Raw genomic sequence first — 26,378 nt, forward strand, 5'->3', positions numbered from 1 at the left:
CGAACAGGCACCGGAATGTGGCGACTCGGGGCTTTTCACAGTAACCTCATTGCAGTGTTAATGTCAGCCTACTTGTGACAATAAAGATTATTATTGTTAAATACTGGCCAGAAGATCAGGAGAATTGTACCCTCCTTGGAACAGGGCCATGGAACCTTTAGCCAGAGCCGACAGGCGGGGGGCCTTTGTTTAATATCGAACTTGTGACTGCCAATAAAGTAGCTCTCAATCCACAGCAGTGTCAGTTTTAGATGATGCGATTAGCTTGTCTCACCCACAAAGGGTTAGCGGTGGCGAGGTGTTTGAAACCGTAATGGCAAAGCTGTGCTTCCACTTCTCCTTAAACACACGAGGAAGGCTGCAGGATGGAGCTCAGATAATGACCCAGCAGGTGTTCAATATCGATCGACAGTCAACACCGTTTGAAATTCTCAAACTTTAGACTGAATCGTCACTCTGCTTCACGGCCATGAATACTCTGCCGGAACTGTTCTTGGCTTCGGACTCACGACCTGGGGAAAAGTGCCCCAGATGTTGGGAGCGCTGTCGTGGTGTAATAGTAATAATCCTTATTGTCACAAGTAGGCTTACATTAACACTGCAATGAAGTTACTGTCAAAAGTCCCGAGTCGCCACATTCCGGCGCCTGTTCGAGTCACAGAGGGAGAATTCAGAATGTCCAAATTACCTAACAGCACGTTTTTCGGGACTTGTGGGAGGAAACCGGAGCACCCGGAGGAAACCCACGCAGACACGGGGAGAACGTGCAGACTCCGCGCACACAGTGACCCAAGCCGAGAATCGAACCTGGGACCCTGGCGCTGTGAAGCAACAGTGCTAACCACTGTGCTAATCGTGCTGCCCAGGGTTCCTATGAGTCAGGCCCGTCACTGCCGGAGAGTGTGGAGGTGGCCGGGTGGATAGGCAGGCTGGACAGAAGGCCTGCCTCGGTGCTCCGGCACTGCGTTAAAGTTTAAAAATAAACCTGATAAAAACACAAAATAGCCCTTCAGTTCTCTCACCCTCTCATCCCCCAACACATTCCCCATTCCCCATCTATGCCAACCGATGGTGTCCCCCCCCATGGATCTCATAATCTCTATGTCACCTCATGACCTGCTGCCCACTCCTATGGCCCTTTACAGTCCCATGCCAACTTAATGCTGATTCATGCCAACCCATCCCCCTACCCACCACCTTTTCCCCCTTACATTTACATTCTTTCAACTACATAATCTCTTATAGAACAAAGAGAACAAAGAAAAATTACAGCACAGGAACAGGCCCTTCGGCCCTCCAAGCCTGTGCCAATCCAGATCCTCTATTTAAAACTGTTGCCTATTTTCTAAGGATCTGTATCCCTTTAGAACAAAATTTAATTCAAGTCCATATCACAAAAACAAGCATTGAAATTCATAGGCGCACTTCAACAGTCCATAACTTGGAACTATCAATTGCAAGGTGGCACGGTAGCACAGTGGTTAGCACTGTTGTTTCACAGCTCCAGGGTCCCAGGTTCGATTCCCGGCTTGGGTCACTGTCTGTGTGGAGACTACACGTTCTCCCCGTCTCTGCGTGGGTTTCCTCCGGATGCTCCGGTTTCCTCCCACAGTTCAAAGATGTGCAGGTTAGGTGGATTTGTCATGCTAAATTGTCCTTAGTATCCAAAAAGGTTAGGTGGGGTTATCGGGTTGGGATGGAGGTGTGGGCGTGGGTGGGGTGCTTTTTCCAATGACCGGTGCAGACCCGATGGGCCGAATTGCCTCCTTCTGCACTGCTAGTTCTTTGATTCTATGAAACTGTGAATTGGCAGACACCCTAGTGTGTTAATTGAAGGTTGTGAAATCAGCCATGTGGCACTAATCCAGTAATGGCAACACGCAAGCTCATGTCAACAGACAGAGTGAAAGAGCAAACAATGATTTTTTTTAAATCCACAAATTTACAGGGAAGGACTTTTAACAGTTCTAACAGGAGTTTTAGCCTTGACAGGTTAATAGTTGTTTTTGGCAGTTCGTTATTTACATTCATGACAATTCCAATGAGTTTGAGAGTCAATGAGCTTATGCACTTTTTATGCACCTTCATGCCTACTTTTAACAATCCCAAGGCACCTTACCGCACACACAGGACGATCCTTCAGGTGATTGGGTCATTGGTCCCTCGGCGACACTGATGCGCCACCGAAGGGGCATCTGACCGTCCCTTAAGGGCAGCTGACCTCCCCAAAAGGGTACTTGACCTCCCAAAAAGGTATCCAGCAAAATATCCAAAGGGATGCCCCACGTCTCCAAAGGACTCGACAAAGTTCAGATTTGCTCCTGTCAGGTCTAACCTGTGCAGGTCGGGTTTCACACACATTCACAAATCCCAGCCTGAGACTACTCCCGCCATGCCAAAATGGGAGGTGCCGTGTTTTGGGGGTAAGAGCTTCTGATTTTCAGCCTCTTCTGCCATTTTTGCAATGTGGTTGTATTTGTGAAAATCTGGGGCTCCCCTTTTGCCCTATCCACTTTCCCAGAGTCCTACTGTGGCCATGAATAAACTCCCCTGTGAGCAGGTCCTGCTTTAAGAGGAGGACAACTCTTAGCCCTGTGCTGCCCCATATCCCTTTCATTTATTACTGGCAGAGTTCATGCCTTTGCCCCACCCACCAGTGAGCTGGCCCCAGGATCTGCTGATGGGGTCAGTGTCGGGACGCATGGATCAGACAGGGGTCTTGACCCACCACATGTGGTGGATCGCGCGGCTCAGAATTTCGGGGACAAGGAATTCCTCATTTTGCCATGATTCAGGAACTGTTGAACCGGATCTATCGGTCCTTGCAATGTCAGGGGGAGGGGGGGGGGAAGGGGAGAGTGAGACCTATGTTACTCTGAGCCCTGAAGCAGCTACTGGGGTCCTGAAGCAGGACCCGGTTCAGATCTGCTGCCTGCCTCCTGAAGAAGTTGGTGCCGGTCATCACGGGCTGGCTTGTAACAGCTGAAATGGGGCTACAGACAACCAAAACTGTAATAAAACCAAGCACCTCATCAAAACTGGCCGCAATGACCATGTCCAGGATCCTCTGACAGTGTAGTTGATACATGAGCAGGAAGGTATTCACCTGAGGGAAGAAAAAATGTGCATTTATATGGCACCTTTCACAAACCCAGGGCGTTTTACAGGCAATTCAGTACTTTCTGGTGTAGTTACTGTTGTAACGGAGAAATGACCCGAGTTAATTTGCGCACAGCGAAATCCCACCAACAGGTTATCTGCTGTCCAGGATAGAACTGCTTGGCCCATGGTGCAATGGGCTCTTTGATGTTCATCTAAGAGCGCCAGGGCCTCTGCAAGCACAGGCAGGAATGGTCAAGCTTTATAGGAGATGACCGTGAAAGTTACCGCTCACAAGACATGGCAGCCAGTGAGAAGAACTAAAGCCCCTGCCGAAACCAAAACAAAACACTGCAGATATTGGAAATCTGAAATTAAAAATAAACAAGAATGCTCAACAAGAAGGTCTGTGGAAAAGTTAATCGAGGTAACTGTTTGGGTTCCAGTTAAAGGCCGTTGGCGTGAAACTTTCATTCTCTCTCCACAGATGCGGCAGAGACTTGCTGTGTGTTTCCAGAGCTTTCTGGTTTCACTCCAGCTCCCACCAGCAGGTGGGTTTAAGGGGGAGCGAGGGAAACACATGGGGGAGAAAGGACTGGAGGGATCTATTGATGGGGTGGGATGAAGTGGGGATGGGAAGAGGCTTGAGTGAAGGCTGAACACCAGATGGGCTGAATGGCCTGTAGGTGTAAATTCGGGATTCTCCGCCGGTGGGATGCTCCGTTTTGCCGGCGTCCGGGGGTTTCCCGACGGCGTGAGGCTGCCCCACAATGGGAAACCCCATTGACCGGCCGGCGTAACGGAGAATCTCGCCGGCGGGCCTTGGCAGAAATGTGGCGCGGCGGGGCGGAGAATCCAGCCCATATATATATTCTTTGATGCGGCAGTAATTTTCCCTGTGGAGTTTTTCTCCATCTCTCTGCGCCTCAGTGAATTCACCCTTCAAATCTCCACACCACCCGTCCGAAAAACGGCCAATAAACGATGAAAATGATGGACATTGTCTGTTTATTATCCCTCTCCCATGGGACATAGACTGACTTCCACGATAGTTATCCAGTGCCCATCCTCTCCCTTTCACACATAACTGCAAAGATCGTTTTACCTCCTCGTGTCGAAGTTCGTCGCTCAGAATTAAGCTTTCGGCATCTGGGAAGTCCGGTAAGAGTGTCCCGATTTTGGAACTCAAAGAGTATTTTCTACACGTTCCCTGCAACAGAAGAAAATGAGCAGGCACTGTTGTAATGCAGCAGCCAAGTTACACAGCAAGGTCCCACAAGCAAATAATGACCAGATAAACCACTAGTGTAGTGGTAGTAATGAGAGATACATATTGCCCGGGACCGTAGATCATAGAATTTACAGTGCAGAAGGAGGCCATTTGGCCCATCGAGTCTGCACCGGCCCTTGGAATGTGCACCCTACCCAAGCCCACGCCTCCACCCTATCCCCGTAACTCAGTATCCCCACCTAACCTTTTTGGACACTAAGGGCAATTTATCATGGCCAATCCACCTAACCTGCCCATCTTTGCACTGTGGGACAACGGGGGATAGACCCCTCCCCCTGCTCGTAACGTCTCACTAATTGCTTCCAATCCACCTGAGATGGCGACTCAGACAGTGTGGCGCTCCCTCAATACTGCAGTGCGAGTGGTCACCTCGGTTTTCTCCCCGAGTGGGGTTTGAATCCACAACCTCCAAGCTCAGGCTCCATCTGGTGGACACATGTAAAATTACATTGCACAATCTTGAACCAGGTGGCCCCTGCTGGCCGTCCCTCACGTTTATTTCTCCTTGTGCTTGGCGGTTTAAGAGGCACAAAGGAGAGGTTAGCCTGGCAGCCCTCTCAGGCGTGCATGGCTTGTAGCACTGAGCGATTAAAAACAGGTGACAAAAGGGCAGCACGGTGGCACAGTGGTAGCACTGCTGTCTCACGGCGCCGAGGTCCCAGGTTCGAATCCCGACTCTGGGTCACTGTCCGTGTGGAGTTTGCACATTCTCCCCGTGTTTGCGTGGGTTTCGCCCCCACAACCCAAAGATGTGCAGGCTAGGTTGATTGAGCATGCTAAATTGCCCCTTAATTGGAAAAATGAATTGGGTACTCTAAATTTATATTAAAAAAAAACAGGTGACAACAATGAAATAGGGTTTCCAGATTCAGCACTAAAAGTGGGTACATCCTCAACTGATACCACGTTGGAGGGATTAACTCAGCAATGGCAAGGTGGCTGGATCAGCAACGGAACAGAAGAGGCTGCTCAGCCCCTTGAGCCTGCTTCGCTATTGAATGGTCTACTTACCTTAACTCCATTGCTTTTGGCATCTTCAACCTACAAACGTGACAGGGTCGCTATGATAAGGAACTGAATAAGTTGACTTAACTCAGTTCAGAGAGCTCTTTCAACACCCTGGTTTTACATTAAGTTTTGGTATTTGTGCTTTTCTTACCTCAGTTTTAACCTTGGTGCCTGAAAATCTTAAAATTAAAAGAGAGGTCACAGTTAAACACAACAAAATAAAATGAATCAAACTTTGTAGAACATCAGCCGTGGCCCCCATTGTTACATTGAGTGAAAACGCTGTGCAGGCAAGTAAGAAGAAACATTGGCTCGCTTTAGCTTAACTAATCAGCTAATGGTTCAATATTTTATATCATTAAAAAGCACAGGTTGTTGAAAGTACCTCGATAGCCTTTTAAATTCAGATAGCATTACTTGAATCACAGAGTCATAATAGCACAGAAGGGGGGGCTATTGAGTCTTTGTCAGTTCTCTATACGGCAGTCCATTCAATCTCATCCGCCCCCCCTCCCATCCCCCCCACGTTATTGGCGTAGACCCTGCAAGTTTATTTGCCTCACGTTCCCATCCAGTTTCCATTTGAAATCATTTGTCATCTATGCTCCCACTAACCTCAGACGTAGTGAGTCCTGGCCTCTATGGCTCGCTGCGTTAAAAATTGGCTCTTCCTCACGTACCTCTTCCCAAAACCGGGAATCTGGCATCCTCTAGTCCTTGTGGGAGTGGTGTGTTACAGCTCAGTCAGGATGCCCGAGCTGCTGCGGCAACGTGCACTTTTACACATATGGTATAGCCTAGAGCCACCGACGGTGATGATGGAGGCTCCAATTTTCTTTCCATCGCACGGCTGACCAGAAATATCTCCCGCTCCCACCGCCTGCGGCATTACAGGCACAACTTCCTTGGCCATCAAGTCCTGGGGTGGGATGCAAATGCAGAGCTTCTGGCTCACAGACGGGCTCTCTACACACAGGCCCACATAATCTTCTTTCGAGGCCTTGTCCCATCACTTAATGGCAACAGCTTTCCTTTAGCTACCTTATCTAAATCTGCCTTAATCATGTACAATCACATACAATCAAGTTTCATCTCAACATCCTTTACTTCAAGAAGAACCACCCTGTGGTGAACATATTATGGTAACCATTCACCACTGTACTACATTGTACCACACTGTTGCCCATGTGGGCTCCACCTATGGACCATTGTACTGTACTGCACTGATTGTATCATGTTGGTGCCCTTATGGGCTCCGCCCCTGGCTCCGCCCCTTTGAGGGGAGGTGTATAGAGCAGCTGCCCTGTAGGTGGCTCTCAGTGCAGATCAGTCACAGGCAGGCACTGTTCTAGTTGATTAAAGCTACTGTTCATTTCTATTCTCTGTCTCGTGTGAGTCGATGGTCGCATCACACCCCACTTTCTCCAACCCAACCTCGGAGCTAAAGTCCCTCATCCCTGGATCCTCTCGAGGACCCTCGCAGCTTCTCTAAGGTGGGGTGACTGAAGGTTCAGAACTAAACACCAAAGGAAGTGTCTGTCACAGCCAGATGGTGAAATCTGGAATGAACGCCCTGTGGATTCGCAACGTTCGCTATTTTTGTTTTGGATTTTGCGTTTTTAAAAAATATTTATTTTTGCCGACGAGATTCCTACCAGCCTCGAGCGGGGAACAGATTTCAAAAGAATCCCTTCGGTTATAGTCAGCCAATCTTCCAAAGCCCTGACTCCTCGGGTTTTTTTTCTCCCTTTGGGGCTGGAACAGACTGTGCCCCCCCCCCTCCCCCTCCCCTTTAAAAAATCCTAGTAACCCCCTCTTTAAATCCAGCCTCATCTGTCCCTCAGGAAGATTGTGGCTGATCCTTGTCCTCCACTCCTTTCCCGCTCGCTCCTCATACCCCTGATTCCCTCAGGAATCAAAATCCAGGGGCGACATGGTGGCACAGTGGTTAGCACCGCTACCTCACAGCTCCAGGGTCCCAGGTTCGATTCCGACCTTGGGTCACTGTCTGTGTGGGGTTTGCACTTTCTCCCCACGTGTCTGCGCCGGTTTCCTCCGGGTGCTCCGGTTTCCTCCCGCAGCCCAAGGATCTGCAGGTGAGGTGGATTGGCCATGAGAAATTGCCCCTGGGTGGGGTTACGGGGATAGGGTGGGGGTTTGAGCCTAGATGGGGTGTTCTTTCAGGGGATTGGTACGGACGCGATGGGCCAAATGGCCACCTTCTGCGCTGTAGGGATTCTATGATCTCAGCCTTTGAAATATTAAAAAAAAAATGTTACAGTGCCCAATTATTTTTGTTCCCCAATTAAGGAGCAGTGTAGCGTGGCCAATCCATCTAACCTGCACACCTTTGGGTTGTGGGGGTGAAACCCACGCAGACACGGGGAGGATGTGCAGACTCAGCGACCCAGGGCCGGGATTCGAACCCGGGTCCTCAGCGCAGTGGGCGGCAGTGCTAACAACTGTGTCATATGCCGCCCTGCCTTTAATATATTCAACAACAGGTCATCCACAACCCCCTCGGATGGGGAATTGCAAAGTTCCACAATCACTCCTCCTATCAGTCTGAAAATAAAATCAATCCTTATCGCGAGGCTGTGGCAGGGTGAATGGCTGGCATTGTGGTGTCTGACAGTGTATGTGAGTACTGTACCTTGTTAGGCCACATCCACTGTACACCGACTGATAATAAATCGATGTCTCTTTAATTCCAATACCGTAATAATGATACCTGAGAACAGAGAAACACATGCTTTATGGCATTCCATCACTGTCTGTACAACTCGATGTGTGGAATTGCATTTACAGCTCCTTCTCTCTGTGGAGCCTTCAATCAGTCAGTCCAGTAAATTGACCGTGTTCTACGCTGCAACTTCAATAAGCCAGTGTAGGGACCATATAGAATACATGATTAATATTTCTAGCTTTTTTATTCTTTTAATAATAATATTTTTTGTCACAAGTAGGCTTATATTAACACTGCAATGTAGTTACTGTGAAAGTCTCCTAGTCGCCACACTCCGGCGCCTGTTCGGGTACACAGAGGGAGAATTCAGAATGTCCAACTCACCTAACAACACGTTTTTGGGACTCGTGGGAGGAAACCGGAGCATCCGGAGGAAACCCACGCAGACACGGGGAGAACGTGCAGACTCCACACAGGCAGTAACCCAAGTCGAGAATCAAACCTGGGACCCTGGCGCTGTGAAGCAACAGTGCTAGCCACTGTGCTACCGTGCCGCCCATTCATTCCTGAGGTGTGAACATCGCTGGCTAGGCCAGCGTCATACTGAGAAGGTGGTGGTGAGCCACCTTCTTGAGCCTCGGCAGTCCACGTGGTGTAGGTACACCCACTGTGCTGTAAGGGACGGAACTCCAGGATTCTGACCCAGCGACAGTGAAGGAACGGCCAATATATTGCCAAGTCAGATGGTCAGTGACTTGGAGGGGACCTTGCAAGTGGCGGTGTTGCCATGCATCTGCTGCCCTGGTCCTTCTAAATGGTAGCGGTCGTGGAGGATTCTGCCTAAGGAGCCTTGGCAAGTTACCGCAGTGCATCTTGTAGATGGTGCACACGGCTGCCACTGTTCATCAGTGATGGGGGGAGGGAATGTTTAAGGTGGTGAATGGTGGCCAATCAAATGGGCTGCTTTATATTGAATTGGTGCAAACTGATTGTTGGAGCCGCACTCATTCAGGCAAATATCTATAAATACCTTGGATCTATATCGCTGTTTCTCCATTGTTTCTGTGTGACTCCAGACACACAGCAATGTGGTTGACATGTAACTGTCCTCAGAAATAGCCCAGCAAGACACTCAGTTAGAGGACAATTAGGGATGGGCAATAAATGCTGACCTTATTACACCAAAAACGAACCTATTAAAATAAACTGGATTGGAATTGCACAAAGCCCGTTCACACAGCATTCTGACTTTCAGCAGATTGAGGGACTTACAACTCCAGGGTCAAGCTGTCAGGATGACTGAGCAATCTGCACCCAAGGCCAACGGGAATTGTAAAAGAATGATCCCGGATGGATTCTCTCTCCCACCTCTTCTTGGGAGAAGCACCCGGCTTCTAGCCCCCAGCCCGATACAATTCCACGGACGTGATTGGCTCCTCAGCTGTCAGGAAAGCTTGTGGATAAATCCGCGCCATGTACTCTACAGCGATGATCCCAATAAGGTGTTCAACAGTTTAGGGTCACGGTGCCAATAGGCCAAATCTTCCGTTCAGAGCCGAGCAGTGTCTGACTGGCATCTGCTTCCAATGAAGAGCTCATTGCACACAGGAGGAGCCGGAATATAAGTTCCGAGCTGGCAGCATTGAAATGGGAGTAAAGGAATCTGGGCCTCATCTCCTCGGAGATGAGAAGATTTGATAGAAGTGTTCAACATCATGTGGGGTCAGGACAGTAGGTATGAAAAAACTGCTCTGCTACCTCAGGAAATCATCTTTATAGCTTTGTTCCTGAGTTAAGTTTCTGCTTTGTAGGCTGTTAACCAGAGGCCCTGGAACTCTGTACAGAGCGAACAGTAGCACAGCTCTGTCCTGTCCTGGACTCTCCTGAGCAGTTCTCTCCAGCAGATCCTGTTGTGAGATCCTGTCCAGTAGATACGCTGCCTATTTAAGTCTCTGGCTGAGATACCCTCAATTACGACACAGGAGAGAAGATTGGTCATTCAAAGGCTTTAATTACCAGAGAACCGGACCGCTGCCGAGAAGTGTGCTCACTGCACGCTGCCCACTAAACGTAACCTTATATACAGTTTCCTGGGGGCGGAGCCAGAGTTGGAGTCCCCCAGGGTTCCAAGCCCGGTCTTAAAGGGGCCATCGCATTAAAGGTAAGGTACAGCTATACAGTATACAGTTATCATTCATCACAATGGCCATCTCTTACTTTGAAGAAAATGATTCATCTTCACAGTCCCCCTGCCAGCAGCTGGAAAATGGAAGCCCCCTCAGCTCCGTGATTTGGCACCAAAAACACATATACGGAGGACACTTGACATCAAGTGTATGTGCAGGGCGAGTGACCTGCTCGCTGCTGCTGCTGCTGGCCGGAGGACTGCACACAGCCTTATTTCTTTTCTTTAAAAAGCGGTAATGGCCGCCATTCTCAAATTAAAAGCTGGTAGCGGCCGTTGGGCACTTCTCCCGCTATCGGGACCATCACGAGAATGTTGCGACAGATCGCTGTGCGACCCCCTGACACCCGCCCTGATAAACCCTGATCTACAGCATTCACGAGAGTGGCTGAATATTTAAAGATTATCTACACCTGATGGGAACGGGCTTAAAGAGTATAAAAGAATTCTGGCACGTACTTTGATTGACCTCTGGTGCCGAGTCTTCTGGTTTTCAACTTCGGAAACTGTTGTCTTATCAGCTGTAAATCAGGAGATCTTAGTTATTGTGATGGCTCGAGGCAATACCAGGTAGATGTCGGTAAGGGATAACAGTGTTTATTGGCAACTAAAAGGGATAACTTATATACAGGCACAGTCTCAATACAGGCCTTCACATTCTGGCTCCCGGGCTCACTCCCTGAGCCTGCGCCTTTTCCCCAGTAGTCGGGGTTCATGCACCACTGCACAATAGGCCCCGAGTCAAGGCAAGCTCCTTAAAGATGCTGAACTACCACAGCTATAGGGAAAGGCTGATTAAAAACAAATTAAGTCACAGCAGAAGTAGTCAGCATGTCTCCTCGAACCTTCTCCGACTATCAATAAGATCCTGGCTGATTTTCTATCCCATCTCCTCTTCCCTGGCCTATCTCCACATCCTGTCTTTTACAGTCAATGTATTATTGTGAATAATTCCATTTGTAGAGTGACTTTAACACGTAAATACCTGAAAGGATGATGTACCATCAATTGAACACGAGACGAGTTGCTGAACAAAAGTATGGCTTTAATATACTAGATGTTAAGCCCTGCGGTCGATTACAGTAGAAGGACGACCGCCGGGAGTACTGGGTATTTATACTCCGCCCTGGAGGCGGGGTTAACTCAGCCTCTCGACCAATCGGGGAGCCGTCACATGACTGGTCTCAACCAACCGGTCGAGAGGCACATGACCGAACAGGGCCAATGGTAAGCCGGTATTCTGCACCAATGGCAGGCAGCTATGCTAATCATACCACCACAAAGGACAAATTCTAGGCTGATGTCCCAGTGTAATACTGAGGGGGTGCTGCATCATTGGTAGCGCACCATTTACACACAGCAATATTCCATCGACATGCATCATTAATTTTGGGATAATAAAAGGAAAGTCACTACAGTCCCAGATTACGGGATACAAGGACAGCACAGGTTGAGGTAGAGGATCAACCATGATCTTACTGACTGGAGGAACAGGCTCGATGGGCCAAGGGTCCTACTCCTGATCCTGGTCCTTTCGTCCGTCCTGCTTCACGGTTGGGCCTCGGGGGTTTAGAATCCCGTATTTTGTACTCACTTTGCCAAAACTCGCCGGGCTGATTGCCTTGAATTCCCTCCTCTGGCAGAAGTCCTGGTAGTGGGCGTACAGCTCACACCTGGGGAGGCAGATTCCCTCCGCATATTCATAGGTGTCCAAAAGCCTGGCAGCAAAGAACACGTTGGCGTTATCGGCATTTCAAAAGAAGAACGGTCAAGGAGGAAGGAAGGTTTTAGCGGGTTTAGAAAGCAGCGGCCCAGCAGATGCTCCCACTTCAGAGAGGACAGTTTTCAGGCCTTTACCCCCTCTGTGTTAAACACCACCTCACAATGGAGCACAGAGAAGCAAATCCAGTGGGAAGATTCACACGCACGCGCCCGGCCTGATTTCTTTGCCCATTAATTTCCAGCCTTTGGTACTTGTGTACGAAGCCTGTCTTTGGGTGGAAGGGGAGAAATGTTCAGGCGAGATCAACATCCTGCCTTCGACTTTGCCATCGTCATGGGTTGGAGGTCAGGAGAACCTCCTGTCAGATTATAGCAAAGTGGGTATAATGTGACGGGAATCAAAGGCAGCTCTTGCTAGTGCAGAGCGTGGAGGGGAGGGCATTTAATATTAGGCAGGATGATGGTCTACTATAGAACCCGTCCGCCTCTGCCAGAATTAGGTTATAGGCAAGAAGGCCCATTGTCAACCCTCCTGCCCCGTCGATCATTGAAGTCCTAAGTGGCCAATTAATCACCAGTTAAGGGCCACATCCTGGGACTCCAGGTATTAACCCAGCCGCAGGCAGATCTGTTGCCAAAAGGCGTGCCCAGCAGCTAAACCCTTGTGGCCAGGTAACCCCCCGGGGGTGTCTTGATCAAAGGCTCTCAGAGCTGAGGGACTGGACATCAGGAGGTGGGGTGGGGACACCTTGCTGCCGATGGCCCGCACCCCTCTCCCCACGAGCTGCCCCCCCCCCCCCCCCCCCCCCCCGGCTCCAAGTAAACCCCACCCACCTATCCCCGTCCCACGTAGACCCTACGCCCCTCACATCACCAACCTGGGGCTCTGGAGGCTGCCTTTCCGGACGCAGCCACAGCCTCCCCTTTGATGCTGTTGAGCACAAGAGCTGCAGCCTCTGACTGGCTGGCAGTTCTTGGCAGGCGGGAATTCTACCCCTGGGGTCTTGATTCCAGGGGGCAATTCCACCCCTCGAGCCTACCCCACCAGTCAATACTCTCACTCTAGGATGCCCAACAAGGGTAAACATCCACTCTATATCTACTCTGTCAATCCCCTTTAGCACCTTATAAACCTCAATTAGATCGCCTCTCACTCTTGTAAACTTCACCATGGCGCTGAGGACCCGGGTTTGAACCCGGCCCCGGGTCACTGTCCATGTGGAGTTTGCACATTCTCCCCATGTCTGTGTGGGTCTCACCCCGACAACCCAAAGATGTGCAGGTCGGAGAATTGGCCACGCTAAATTGCCCCTTAATTGGAAAAAAAGAATTGGTACTCTAAATTTGTAAAAAGAAAAAAAAAATTATTGTAAACTCCAGCGAGTGAGTATAGGCCTAAACTGCTCAATCTCTCTTCAAAAGTCAAATCCTTCCTCCTTGGAATTAATCTAGTCAATCTTCTCTGAACTGCCTCTAAAACATTTACATCCTTCCTCAAGTAAGGGGACCAAACCTTTGTGCAGTACTCCAGATGCCGTTTCATCAATGCCCCGTACAGTTGCGACAGCACTTCACTACTCATATACTCGAATCCATTATCAATGAATGCAAAAATTCAATTTTTCTTCTTTATTATCTGCTGCACCTACATAGGATAGTATAGAATCCCTACCAATGCAGAAGGAGGCCATTCAGCCCATTGAGTCTGCACCGACCCTCCGAAAGAACGCTCTACTTAGGCACACTCCCCCACTCTATCCCCACCACCAAGTGCATTGATCATGGCCAATCCACCTAACCTGCACATCTTTGGACTGTGGGAGGAAACCGGAGCACCCGGAGGAAACCCACGCAGACACGGGGAGACCGTGCAAATTCCGCACACACAGGGACCCAAGGCCAGAAGCAAACCTGGATCCTTGGCACTACGAAATGAAATGAAATGAAATGAAAATCGCTTATTGTCACGAGTAGGCTTCAATGAAGTTACTGTGAAAAGCCCCTAGTCGCCACATTCTGGCACCTGTTCGGGGAGGCTGGTACGGGAATTGAACCGTGCTGCTGGCCTGCCTTGGTCTGCTATAAAGGCCAGCGATTTAGCCCAGTGTGCTAAACCAGCAGTGCTAACCACTGTGTCACTGTGTCGCATACTAACTGTTAGAACCTGCCCGGATCCTATTGCTTGGGGATAATTGGTTACTTGGTGAGTATGAGCTCCCCCAATGTGGGAGTGGGGGTGGCGGGGGCAATCATTAGTAGTGCAGCTGTATAAATAGAGTTGGCGAGTGTGGTACCGGCTAGAGATGGAACCAGGAGTGAGCTATTGGCCCTGTGTACATATTGTTGTAAATAAAAGCAAATTACTGCGGATGCTGGAATCTGAAACGAAAGAGAAAATGCTGGAAAACCTCAGCAGGTCTGGCAGCATCTGTAGGGAGAGAAAAGAGCTAACGTTTCGAGTCCAATGACTCTTTGTCAAAGCTAACAGACAGAGTGGGAAATATTTATACTGTGGAGTGAGAATGAAAGATGACTCATCTTTGACAAAAGGGTCATCTAGACTCGAAACGTTAGCTATTTTCTGTCCCGACAGATGCTGCCAGACCTGCTGAGATTTTCCAGCATTTTCTCTTTGGCTGTTGTAAATTTTTGTGAGGGCTTTTTGTTCAGGATACAAAGAAATAACATTTATTTACGATAACATATATATACAACAGCAGCAACTACCCTTGCAACTCACTCCTCTCTCTCTCTCTGCTGGTTCCAAACTGGCCGGCTCTATTTATGCAGGGAGTCTGCTAATGATTTCTCCGCCCCCCCCCCCTCATTGGGGAAGCTTATACTCCCACAGGATTGTGGGATTGTCATTAGTCCTCAGCCAATGGTAAGCAGGCAGGTTGTAACATAAATAAAGTTACTTTTTGTTTGACTCTAACAAACTCATGCCGGATTCTTCGTGACCCTCACAAAACTAACCTTCTGCGAATCATGTACGAGGACACCCAGATCCCTCTCCTCTGAAGCATTTCGAATTTTCTCTCCATTTTGATAAGAAAATCGCTTATTGTCACGAGTAGGCTTGAAATGAAGTTGCTGTGAGAAGCCCCTAGTCGCCACATTCCGGCGCCTGTTCGGGGAGGCTGGTACGGGAATCGTGCTGCTGGTTTGCCTTGGTCTGCTTTAAAAGCCAGCTATTTAGCCCAGTGTGCTAAACCAGCCCCAAAGAAGTTGCCAATTTTACTCCTCCGACCAAAATGGATAACCTTACACTTATCCACATTCGAAAAACAATCAACCGTACTCTACAAACAGGTTGTCTTTTCGTTTAACCCTGGTTAATTGAGCCACTTGCAGACATTCCTGAGTTAATTAGCAAGTGGAAGTAGAAAAGAAGTTATTTTAATAAATCGCTCCATGGTTCAGCAGTTTGATGAGTTGGACTCTGGGCTGAATGGACGTTAATGAACAGCTCGTTAACAGACCTTATGAACAGTTCTGGGGAAATATAAATGGCTGATGGTGGAGCAGATGCAAATAATACAACTCCTGCAAGTCAGCATTTGAAGGCGGGAGGGGAAGGTTTTTGGATAGATGGAAACGGCCTAAGGGAACTGCCTGAAGTAAGATAAGGTGGTCGATCAAAGACAGAAGACACACGTACACCTCTCTGTGAGGCACAGTTAAATTGAAACAACTTTCCTGTGCTGAATATGGGTCAATGTCCGTGTTAACTGAGTGTCTGCTCACATTGAGCACTTTATTGAGGCTTAGTTTATTTAAAACCCTGAGGGGGTGATTTCAGACAGCACATTCAGGCACTGCACACCCTCCAGGACGGCCAATCCACCTAACCCGACCATCTTTGGACTGTGGGAGGAAACCGGAGCACCCGGATGAAACCCACGCAGACACGGGGAGAACGTGCAGACTCCACCCAGACGGTGACCCTGAACTGAAATTCTGCTTTAGTCTGCCTTTAGTCCATCTTGGTAAAGGGATTAAAGGGATTGGACGGGTAACAGCTGCCTGAGGGCTCGTTGATGGGCAGCCATTTTGAAATACCCATTGGCGTCCATTAAAAGGCTGCATGGTATTTTGGTTGCCAGGGCCTGTCCTAAATCCCTCACCTAACACTGACTGGCTCGCTGCTCCTGGAGTAAACGCGACTATGATGTGGGTTTCAAATGCTTCTTGAAGTTCCGTCACCCCTTTCATTCATGTGCTGGTTTTGTAGGGCATTGGTGAGACCACATCTGGAGAACTCACAGAGGTGAGTATAACTCCTGGGTGGTGAGGGACATAGCTGGAACATGCCTTGGCAGGGGGCAGTGCTGGGCCTGAGGGCAGAGCCGGAGCAAGTGGTAGGGGTAGGATCAGGGGATGGGCCGGGGGAAGGGCCAGAGGCAGGACCTCAAGGGAACCCATTGGGGGATTTCCATTATGTGGGGAGGTGGGGAGGGGGGGGGGGGGTGGTAATGGTGGATGTGGGTAGTGTAATTGATAATATGGAAAGATGTGTCATTTGAAACATGGATGTCTGGCAATATCTGGTCTGAGAGAAACATGAGAGGATACAGGGAAAGATCCCACGAAGGGTTAACAGCAGCGATTCTCTGAGCGGCCCGGCGCGATTCGCGCGGCGCTGGTTTCGGAGAGGTGGGAGAATCTCGTGCGGGGGTCGGGGCGGCATAGCGCAATTTGCGCGACGTTCCGGCGATTCTCCCACCCGGCGGGGGCTGTGGGGAGAATACCGCCTGGGGTCTCCCATTTAAGTTTGCGACGAGGAGAAATGTTTACTCTCAGAGGGTGGTAACTCTTTGGAACTCTCTTCCCTGGGGAGCGGTGGAAGAGGAAGGGTCATTGAATATTTTTAAGGCAGAGATTCTTGAACAACAAGGGAGTCACAGGTTATTGGGGGTAGGCGGAATGTGGATTTGAGGCCACAATCAGATCAGCCGTTGAGCGACGGACCCGGATCGAGGGGCCAAATGGCCTGCTTCTGCTCCTAATTTGTATGTTCGTATTTAGGTTCATATATCCTCACATTCGGAGCAGCCCACATATGCTGCTTCCCGAAACTTGTATCTAATCAGCACTTGATGCTAAATCTGCAGGTGTCTGTTTAACACCTCCAAGAAATTTCAAATCATTGCATCAATTAAGAGTGAAAGCGTTACTAAATTCAGATGTTCAAACAGATGTGCCTGATAAGCACTTTGAGTGCCTGTTTTTACACTTTGGCAAAAGTAACCCCCAGCTGCTTCACTACAATCTCACCCGAACCAACCTTACTTTAGCATAGTTGTGATGATTTGCGGTGATTATCCCTTTAAGGGCAACACAGCAGAGTAAGGGTCACCTGGTATGGAGGGGGGAATCAATGGAGACTCAGAGTGGATAATTACCCCAGGTTGTGGAGTCCCCTCTTAGGCAGGAGACATGTAGGGAGCTGGGTTCAGTCATGAGTCTGCTGTTTTCTTATTAATAAATCCTCCTGGTATTTACAAATGAAACCTGTGAAAGTGCATCATTACAGTCGCTCTGGTAGAAACCTCTTGGCCTCGAGCCTCCTTTGCAGACAACTATGATAATGCAATATCTAGGTTCAAACATCAGAGCACTGACCCTATTGTTAGCTAATTACCAAGAAGAATATAGAAAAATAATTGTTTTATTTCTTTCATTACCATTTCAGGGTCACAGACAGCTGGCCGCGTGTTTCTGGTGACGCCTTGAAGCAAATGGAATCTCGTTCTGGGGCAGCGTATTCTGTAAAGCAATAGTAGCTCTGTTAGATACACCAGCCTTCACAAGAAGATGTTTCCCTCACTGCCTTAGTGGGTCCAGCCGAGCTTCACCATCACAATGGTAGGGTTTAAAAGGTTCAATTGAGGGCAGGTTTCATAAACCTGATTTGCATCTCCTTCAGTACATTCATAGGATCTCTACAGTGCAGAGGGAGGCTATTCAGCCCATCGATTTTACACCGACCCTTTGAAGGACCACCCTACCTCGGCCCAATCCCCTGCCCTATCTCCACATAACCTTTGGACACGAAGGGCAATTTAGCATGAACAATCCACCTAACCTGCACGTCTTTTGGGACTTGTGGGAGGAAACCGGAGGAAACCCACGCAGACGTGGGGAGAATGCGCAGACTCCGCACAGACAGTCTCCCGAGGTCGGAATGGAACCCGAGTCCCTGGCGCCGTTAGGCAGCAGTGCTAACCACTGTGCCGCCCGCTAAAGTATTTGAAATAATTAAAGGTTTTGATTGGGTAGATAGAGAGAAGCCGTTACGTCTTGGTGGGCCAATGCACAACAAGAGAACATCATTTTAAAATTAGTGTCAGGTCTGTGTCGCTGGGTTCGAAACCCTGGAGCTCCCTCTCGAACAGCACAGTGGGTGCACGTACACCACACGGGCTGCAGCGGTTCAAAATGGCAATACCTTCTCAAAGGCAATTAGGGATGGGCAATAAAAATGCTGGCCTAGCCAGCGAAGCCCTCGCCCCACGAATGAATAAGCAAAAATGTTAGTCAGGAGTGAAATTAGGAAGCACTTCTTCACACAACAGCTATTAGAGGAGGGGAAATACTTTCCTTCCCACATCCACCATTACCACCCCCCCCCCCCTCCCCCGAGATCGGTGGAGGCGCGTCAATTTTTATATTTATTTTAAAATAAATTTGAAATGAAAATCGCTTATTGTCACGAGTAGGCTTCAAATGAAGTTACTGTGAAAAGCCCCTAGTCGCCACATTCCGGCGCCTGTTCGGGGAGGCTGTTACGGGAATTTAGAGTACCCAATTCATTTTTTCCAATTAAGGGGCAATTTAGCATGGCCAATCCACCTAACCTGCACATCTTTGGGTTGTGGGGGCGAAACCCACGCAAACACGGGGAGAATGTGCAAACTCCACACGGACAGTGACCCAGAGCCGGGATCGAACCTGGGACAATCAAGGCTGACATTGATAATGGTCGAAGTCTAATATTTTGGGACACGGAATGAAGGATAGCGGAATAAAAAATGAGCAGACTCGAGTCGTACTGCCAGCTACACACAGCGCTCTGACAGGGTAAACTGGAGAACAGTGCTCTGCTATAGTCCTGCTATACCAGATTCTAAACTGACCTTTAGCAAAGTTCATTCACCGAATCAGCTCGCCATTGGAATAGTTTTTAAAGAAAATTAAGTTTAAAAAAGATGCAGGAGTCAGACGAAAGGAAGTTAAACCCGGAACCGAAAAGCGTAAAAGAATATTAAAAGTACAAAGATCCGTCAGCATCTGAAGAAGGAAAACGTTGATTAACACCTCAGGCCAGAGTCCTGAGGAGACCTGGTTCTTTATGGCCGATCTCTTTCAACTTTACACAGTTCGCAGCTGTGTCAAATTCGATGCCGAACTAAAAGCAATTCGAAAGGTTAAAAAAAGAAAACCTCGCGTCCGCACAACATTGTTGACAATCACATCCTTTCAGGCGATAGAGTGCCGTCGCTATTGTATTGCAGGAAACACCACAGTCAATTAGTGCAGAGCAAGATCCCACAAGTGGCAAGTGATAATGATCAGATAATCTAATTTTTTGCGTAGTTTAAAAAAAATTAATTTAGAGTACCCGATTATTTTTTCCAATTAAGGGGCAATTTAGCGTGGCCAATCTACCTAGTCTGCACATCTTTGGGTTGTGGGGGTGAAACCCACGCAGACACAGGGAGAATGTGCAAACTCCACACGGACAGTGACCCAGGGCCGGGATTCGAACCCGGGTCCTCAGCGCCATAGGCAGCAATGCTGACCACTGTGCCACCGTGCTGCCCCTTTTTTGCGTAGTTTACCGATGGATAAATATTGGCCAGGATAATTCCCCTTCTCATCTTCGAAATAGTGCCATTGGACCTTCTGTATCCATTGGAGAGGACAGACGGCGACCCTTGGGTTAATGTCTCATCAGAAAGGTGGCATCTCTGGCTGTGCTGCACATTCTCATTGCTGCACTGGGAGGGTCAGCCTTGACTGTCATACTTAAGTCCAGGAGTGGGGCTATGAGCCCCCAACCTTCTGACTCAGAGGTGGGAGTGCTACCCACTCTGCCGTGGATGGCACCTTACTTTCTTCTTGATTCTCGCACCTTCCCTTGTTTAATCAAATTCCATTGACTTCACAGCCGAGGTACACCCCGTGAATCTTGCCAATTCAAAGGGGAATCCCATTTCATATCATTGCCAGTCCTGTAGGGCAACTGGTTACGTAGCCAACAATCTCCCCGACTTCAACTGTAACAACGTTATTCTTCAACCAGCAAAACGCCCCACACTTTAACATGGAAGATTTGTGGTGTTTACTGAAAGAACAATTAAAGTTTTCAGGTACAAGGCACCTTACCTGACCAACCGGTCTGCATGTTGTCAGACGCCCGCCTGCCTGATGTATCATAAGGTTTTGAAACTTTAGTGAAAGAGGATTGCATCTCAGGTTAACTCGAAAGCTCATGAAAGCGTTACTGGAGGTCAGCCTGAGTGTACATGAGTTATCACGGACAAAGTTCTCCATCAAATGCATCCTGTCACCTTCCTTAGAGAGCCATTTCTATTAAGATTAAGATAAGATGGGAGAGGCTCGTATCCCCGGCTGTGGATAGGGAGTGAGGAGACATGTGACACATCGAGATAGCAACACTCCCCAATTATACACTTTATGCAGTGTTAGAATAGTGACATTTAGCCCTCCTTCTGAAGGGTCCGTGCCCACTATGTGACCTGCGCCAGTTAAACATTTAACTAGATATTTAATGGTGTATGTGTTTGATCCGGGTGTCTCACTCCTCCCCACCACAAAACCTTTTGATGTGGTCAAGCAACCTTGTTTATTAAACTGTTTCCAAACCCCTTTTCCATCCGCAATAAATTGTGGTTCCCTTTCTCTTTCTTCCCTTCCCCCTCTCTCCCTCTTCCTTTCCCTCTCCTCATCACTCTCCTTTTAGCTGTTTCCAGTTGGATTTTTACCTTGGCACTGGCAGAGTCTAGCGTATGCTTAGTAACGGCCGTGCCTGTGATATTTCAGGTGGGATTCTCCGTTAGCTGGCACTGAAATCACGGAACGCGATTGAGTGGAAAATACATTCCGACACTAAAATTGTGGCGGGTCCCGATTTGATGGCAAATCGCTATTCTCCGTCACCTCAACTGCGGCGTCAATGCGTACCGGAACGCACGTACAGTAAACACTATTTGCACGTCATTAGCAGGCCCGATCCAGTATTCTCCGGGGCCTCCACGATCCTCCACCACTGATGGGCTGAGTTTACAACAGCGCGGTTCACTTGTGCTTTTAAAAATTGTGAAACAGACGGCGTGGCTGCTGAGCGAGAGAGAGGGGGTACGGAAGGTGTCCAACATGGCCATAGGTTGGTGGCAGGGAGGCTGCTGCCAGGCCCGGGGGAGTAACAGGGGGTGGCCAGGTGGTGGGCTGTGAGGCCAGGATGGACAGGCACAGAGCACCATTGCCGCAGCGGGCAAGACAGCCATGCAGCTGCGCATGCTGTCAACAGCCGAGGTGAACATAGGGCCACGCGTTGCATAGGTGACCCCCCCAGGCCATCCCCCCCTCTGGTCCCAGCCGACCCATCAGCTGTATGGGCGCGCTCCAGCACAACCAGTGCCATCTTGTTGGCTGGGATGAGTGTGTGTGGGGAGTGTAATGTGTATGTGCGGCTGGGATGAGTGTGTGTGGGGAGTGTAATGTGTATGTGCGGCTGGGATGAGTGTGTGTGGGGAGTGTAATGTGTATGTGCGGCTGGGATGAGTGTGTGTGGGGAGTGTAATGTGTGTGTGTGGCTGGGATGAGTGTGTGTGGGGAGTGTAATGTGTGTGTGTGGCTGGGATGAGTGTGTGTGGGGAGTGTAATGTGTGTGTGCGGCTGGGATGAGTGTGTGTGGGGAGTGTAATGTGTATGTGCGGCTGGGATGAGTGTGGGTGGGGAGTGTAATGTGTGTGTGTGCGGCTGGGATGAGTGTGTGTGGGGAGTGTAATGTGTGTGTGCGGCTGGGATCAGTGTCTGTGGGGAGTGTAATGTGTGTGTGCGGCTGGGAAGAGTGTGTGTGGGGAGTGTAATGTGTATGTGCGGCTGGGATGAGTGTGTGTGGGGAGTGTAATGTGTATGTGCGGCTGGGATGAGTGTGTGTGGGGAGTGTAATGTGTATGTGCGGCTGGGATGAGTGTGTGTGGGGAATGTAATGTGTATGTGCGGCTGGGATGAGTGTGTGTGGGGAGTGTAATGTGTATGTGCGGCTGGGATGAGTGTGTGTGGGGAGTGTAATGTGTATGTGCGGCTGGGATGAGTGTGTGTGGGGAGTGTAATGTGTATGTGCGGCTGGGATGAGTGTGTGTGGGGAGTGTAATGTGTATGTGCGGCTGGGATGAGTGTGTGTGGGGAGTGTAATGTGTATGTGCGGCTGGGATGAGTGTGTGTGGGGAGTGTAATGTGTATGTGCGGCTGGGATGAGTGTGTGTGGGGAGTGTAATGTGTATGTGCGGCTGGGATGAGTGTGTGTGGGGAGTGTAATGTGTATGTGCGGCTGGGATGAGTGTGGGTGGGGAGTGTAATGTGTATGTGCGGCTGGGATGAGTGTGTGTGGGGAGTGTAATGTGTGTGTGCGGCTGGGATGAGTGTGGGTGGGGAGTGTAATGTGTGTGCGCGGATGGGATGAGTGTGTGTGGGGAGTGTAATGTGTATGTGCGGCTGGGATGAGTGTGTGTGGGGAGTGTAATGTGTATGTGCGGCTGGGATGAGTGTGTGTGGGGAGTGTAATGTGTATGTGCGGCTGGGATGAGTGTGTGTGGGGAGTGTAATGTGTGTGTGTGCGGCTGGGATGAGTGTGTGTGGGGAGTGTAATGTGTATGTGCGGCTGGGATGAGTGTGTGTGGGGAGTGTAATGTGTATGTGCGGCTGGGATGAGTGTGGGTGGGGAGTGTAATGTGTGTGCGCGGATGGGATGAGTGTGTGTGGGGAGTGTAATGTGTATGTGCGGCTGGGATGAGTGTGTGTAGGGAGTGTGATGTGTGTGTGGGGCTGGGATGAGTGTGTGGGGAGTGTAATGTGTGTGTGGGGCTGGGATGAGTGTGTGGGGAGTGTAATGTGTATGTGTGGCTGGGATGAGTGTGTGTGGGGAGTGTAATGTGTATGTGCGGCTGGGATGAGTGTGTGTGGGGAGTGTAATGTGTATGTGCGGCTGGGATGAGTGTGTGTGGGGAGTGTAATGTGTGTGTGTGCGGCTGGGATGAGTGTGTGTGGGGAGTGTAATGTGTATGTGCGGCTGGGATGAGTGTGTGTGGGGAGTGTAATGTGTATGTGCGGCTGGGATGAGTGTGTGTGGGGAGTGTAATGTGTGTGTGCGGCTGGGATGAGTGTGTGTGGGGAGTGTAATGTGTATGTGCGGCTGGGATGAGTGTGTGTGGGGAATGTAATGTGTATGTGCGGCTGGGATGAGTGTGTGTGGGGAGTGTAATGTGTGTGTGCGGCTGGGATGAGTGTGTGTGGGGACTGTAATGTGTGTGTGCGGCTGGGATGAGTGTGTGTGGGGAGTGTAATGTGTGTGTGCGGCTGCAGCTTGTCAGCCTCCCAGGTGTCAATCACGGACCCGGCGAATCCTGCACCGTTTTTCATTGGAATGGATTGTGTGCCATGCAGCACCAGTGCTAGCCCCTCCACAGTAGCAGAATCGATCCAGGTTCGGCGCCAGTTTTGCTGTCGTGGAACTCCACGAATTCTGCGTCGGTGTCAACACTTAGTCTCCGAGGTGGAGAATCCCGCCCTTCATGTTTAATTACTGGCTCTTTGAGGACGATTGGAAGACAAATTGGCAGCTAGGAAACCATTTATTTTATAGAGGACTGAGTAGCCCGAGCTTACAGTGCAAACAGTATTCATTCAGTGTGGGCTGTGAGTGGAGACAGTTTGAAGCAGGTCAAAGATGAATGAACAGCAGCTTCGGAGTCAGTGATTGGTGTTGGTTCCCAGTCGGCCTCTCTGTTTCTTAAGGGAGTTTTCTTCAATGGATATTTTAGCCATTTGCAAAAGTGATACAAAGTCTATTGGAATGACCAAATTGGAAAATGCTTAATGAATATGAAAAACAAATGAAACTATATGATCAATCTACACATGGCTGCTTATGGGTTAGTAAGTGTCTACTCCTCAATAAAAACCGAATACTCTCCACTTGCCTGGGTGAGTGTAGCTGCCACAATGCACCATCCATGACAAAGCAGTTTGCCAGATTGCAACCCTGTCCACCACCTTCAACATTCATTTCCTCCACCGCCAATGCACAGTGGCAACGGTGCGTACTACACCAGGCAGCAACTCGCCAGACCTTCCAAACCCACTACCATCCAGAAGGACAAGAGCAGCAGATACTTGGGAACCTCACTACCTGCAGGCTCGCCTCCAAGCCACTCGCCGCCCTGACTTGGAAATATATCGGCCATTCCTTCATTGTCGCTGGGTCAGAATCCTGGAACCCCTTCCCTGACAGCACTGTGGGTGTACCTACACCACACGGACTGCAGCGGATCAAGAAGGCAGCTCAGCACCACCTTCCCGAGGGATGGGCAATGCAATCTTGCCAATGAGGCCCAGATCCTGAGGAATGAATTAATATAACTTTTCTGTTGGAGAGTTTTATTAATGAGATTCGGAGACACTTTTCTGCCCTCTTGACTGGTGTGGTGGGTGTGGATGGAGGGGGGCAGAGTGAGTGTAGTGGCAGCTGAAGGTCAGAATGAAGCTATGGGTTGGGGACTGCTTCAATGAGCAAAGCAAATACATGGGCTGGGCGAAAGGATTAAGCTTCAAAGATACATGATATCACCGTCTGGGGTAATTCTGTATCTGAACTTTCACAACCATTCCCATACATCACTGAGCTTATCTGGGTGACTGAGAGCTTTTGAGCAAACCTTACCAACCAAACACTTAGCGCACGCCCCAGAAAGTCTTTGAAGTTAAAGGGACATCATAAGCTGCTGAAAGGTTAACCTCTCTCACCATTCTTCTGTTTGTATCTAAAAATAATGAGGTCATTCGCCATCATAATCTTCTACAACAGATATTAGGTTAAACGAATCAACTCTGCTACTGGCGGCACAATAGCACTGTTGCTTCACAGCACCAGGGTCGCAGGTTCGATTCCCGGCTTGGGTCACTGTCTGTGTGGAGTCTGCACATTCTCCTCGTGTCTGCGTGGGTTTCCTCCGGGTGCTCCGGTTTCCTCCCACAAGTCCCGAAATGAAATGAAATGAAAATGAAAATCACTTATTGTCACGAGTAGGCTTCAAATGAAGTTACTGTGAAAAGCCCCTAGTCGCCACATTCCGGCGCCTGTTCGGGGAGGCTGTTACAGGAATCGAACCGTGCTGCTGGCCTGCTTGGTCTGCTTTCAAAGCCAGCGATTTAGCCCTGTGTTAAACAGCCACAAGTGCTTTCAGGTGAATTGGACATTCTGAATTCTACCTCTGTGTACCTGAACAGGCGCCGGAGTGTGGCAACTCGGGGGTTTTCACACTAACTTCATTGCAGTGTTAATGTAAGCCTACTTTTGACAATAATAAAGATTATTATTACTCCCCTTACTGGGGAGTTGCGAAGGCAGCAAGTTTGAAAAAAGAAAGACTTGTATTTCATACAGTGCTCGAAATGTCCCAAAGCCTTTTACAGTCATTTAGATACATTTTTAGGAAACACAGCAGTCAATCTGCACACAGCAAGGTCCTGTGATTATGACACTATCGGCTATCTTAGTGATGTTGGTCGAGGGATAAATATTGGCGTGGATAGCAGGGAGAACTGCCCGACTTGTGGTGATATGCATCACTGTAAATACACAAGGGGTTAATGTAAATACACTACAACTAAATAAACACTAGAGGGAGCACCAGAGACATCATGACACACAGATATACAGCTAATGAACACATAGAATAGGACACGACCAATGGGCAGTCAAGACACCCAGAGGTGACACTACCACAAGGGGGCAACACATATAAAAGGACAGGGCACACATGCTCTTTCTCTTTCCACAGGCGATACTCAGAAAGACAGGGGCAGATCAGGAAGCATCACACCCACCGCATGGATTAGAGCAGACTGGTTAGTTAGATTGAGTTACTATAGTAAGATCAGCAGGAGAGTCGAACTCAAGTAGGAGAATTGTTAACTGTTCAATAAATGTGCTAAACCTATCTCCAAGTCTGAACCTTCCTTTGTCAGAGCATACATCAAGGAAGCAGCTTATGCCACACGAAGAAGCATAACACAACAGTACTCTTCCTCATGACACTGCCATGGGATCCTTTATCTCCACCTGTGAGGGCAGATGG

General features: G+C 49.1%; 1 protein-coding gene across 1 annotated transcript; it reads right to left on the reverse strand.

Annotated features, from left to right (window-relative positions):
- Positions 1-1,227: 1,227 nt before the first annotated feature.
- Positions 1,228-20,559, reverse strand: LOC119965098 (DNA-binding protein RFX6-like). Its single transcript, XM_038795435.1, has 10 exons — positions 20,383-20,559; positions 19,336-19,402; positions 17,679-17,760; positions 11,864-11,987; positions 10,729-10,790; positions 8,052-8,129; positions 5,550-5,577; positions 4,205-4,309; positions 2,875-3,106; positions 1,228-1,238 (listed from the first exon to the last, which is right to left on the reverse strand). Exons 1-10 carry the CDS (start codon positions 20,557-20,559, stop codon positions 1,228-1,230), a joined length of 966 nt encoding a protein of 321 aa, XP_038651363.1.
- Positions 20,560-26,378: the final 5,819 nt, after the last annotated feature.

The sequence above is a fragment of the Scyliorhinus canicula genome, chromosome 1, assembly GCF_902713615.1.
Source record: "Scyliorhinus canicula chromosome 1, sScyCan1.1, whole genome shotgun sequence".
Taxonomy (NCBI): Eukaryota; Metazoa; Chordata; class Chondrichthyes; order Carcharhiniformes; family Scyliorhinidae; genus Scyliorhinus; species Scyliorhinus canicula.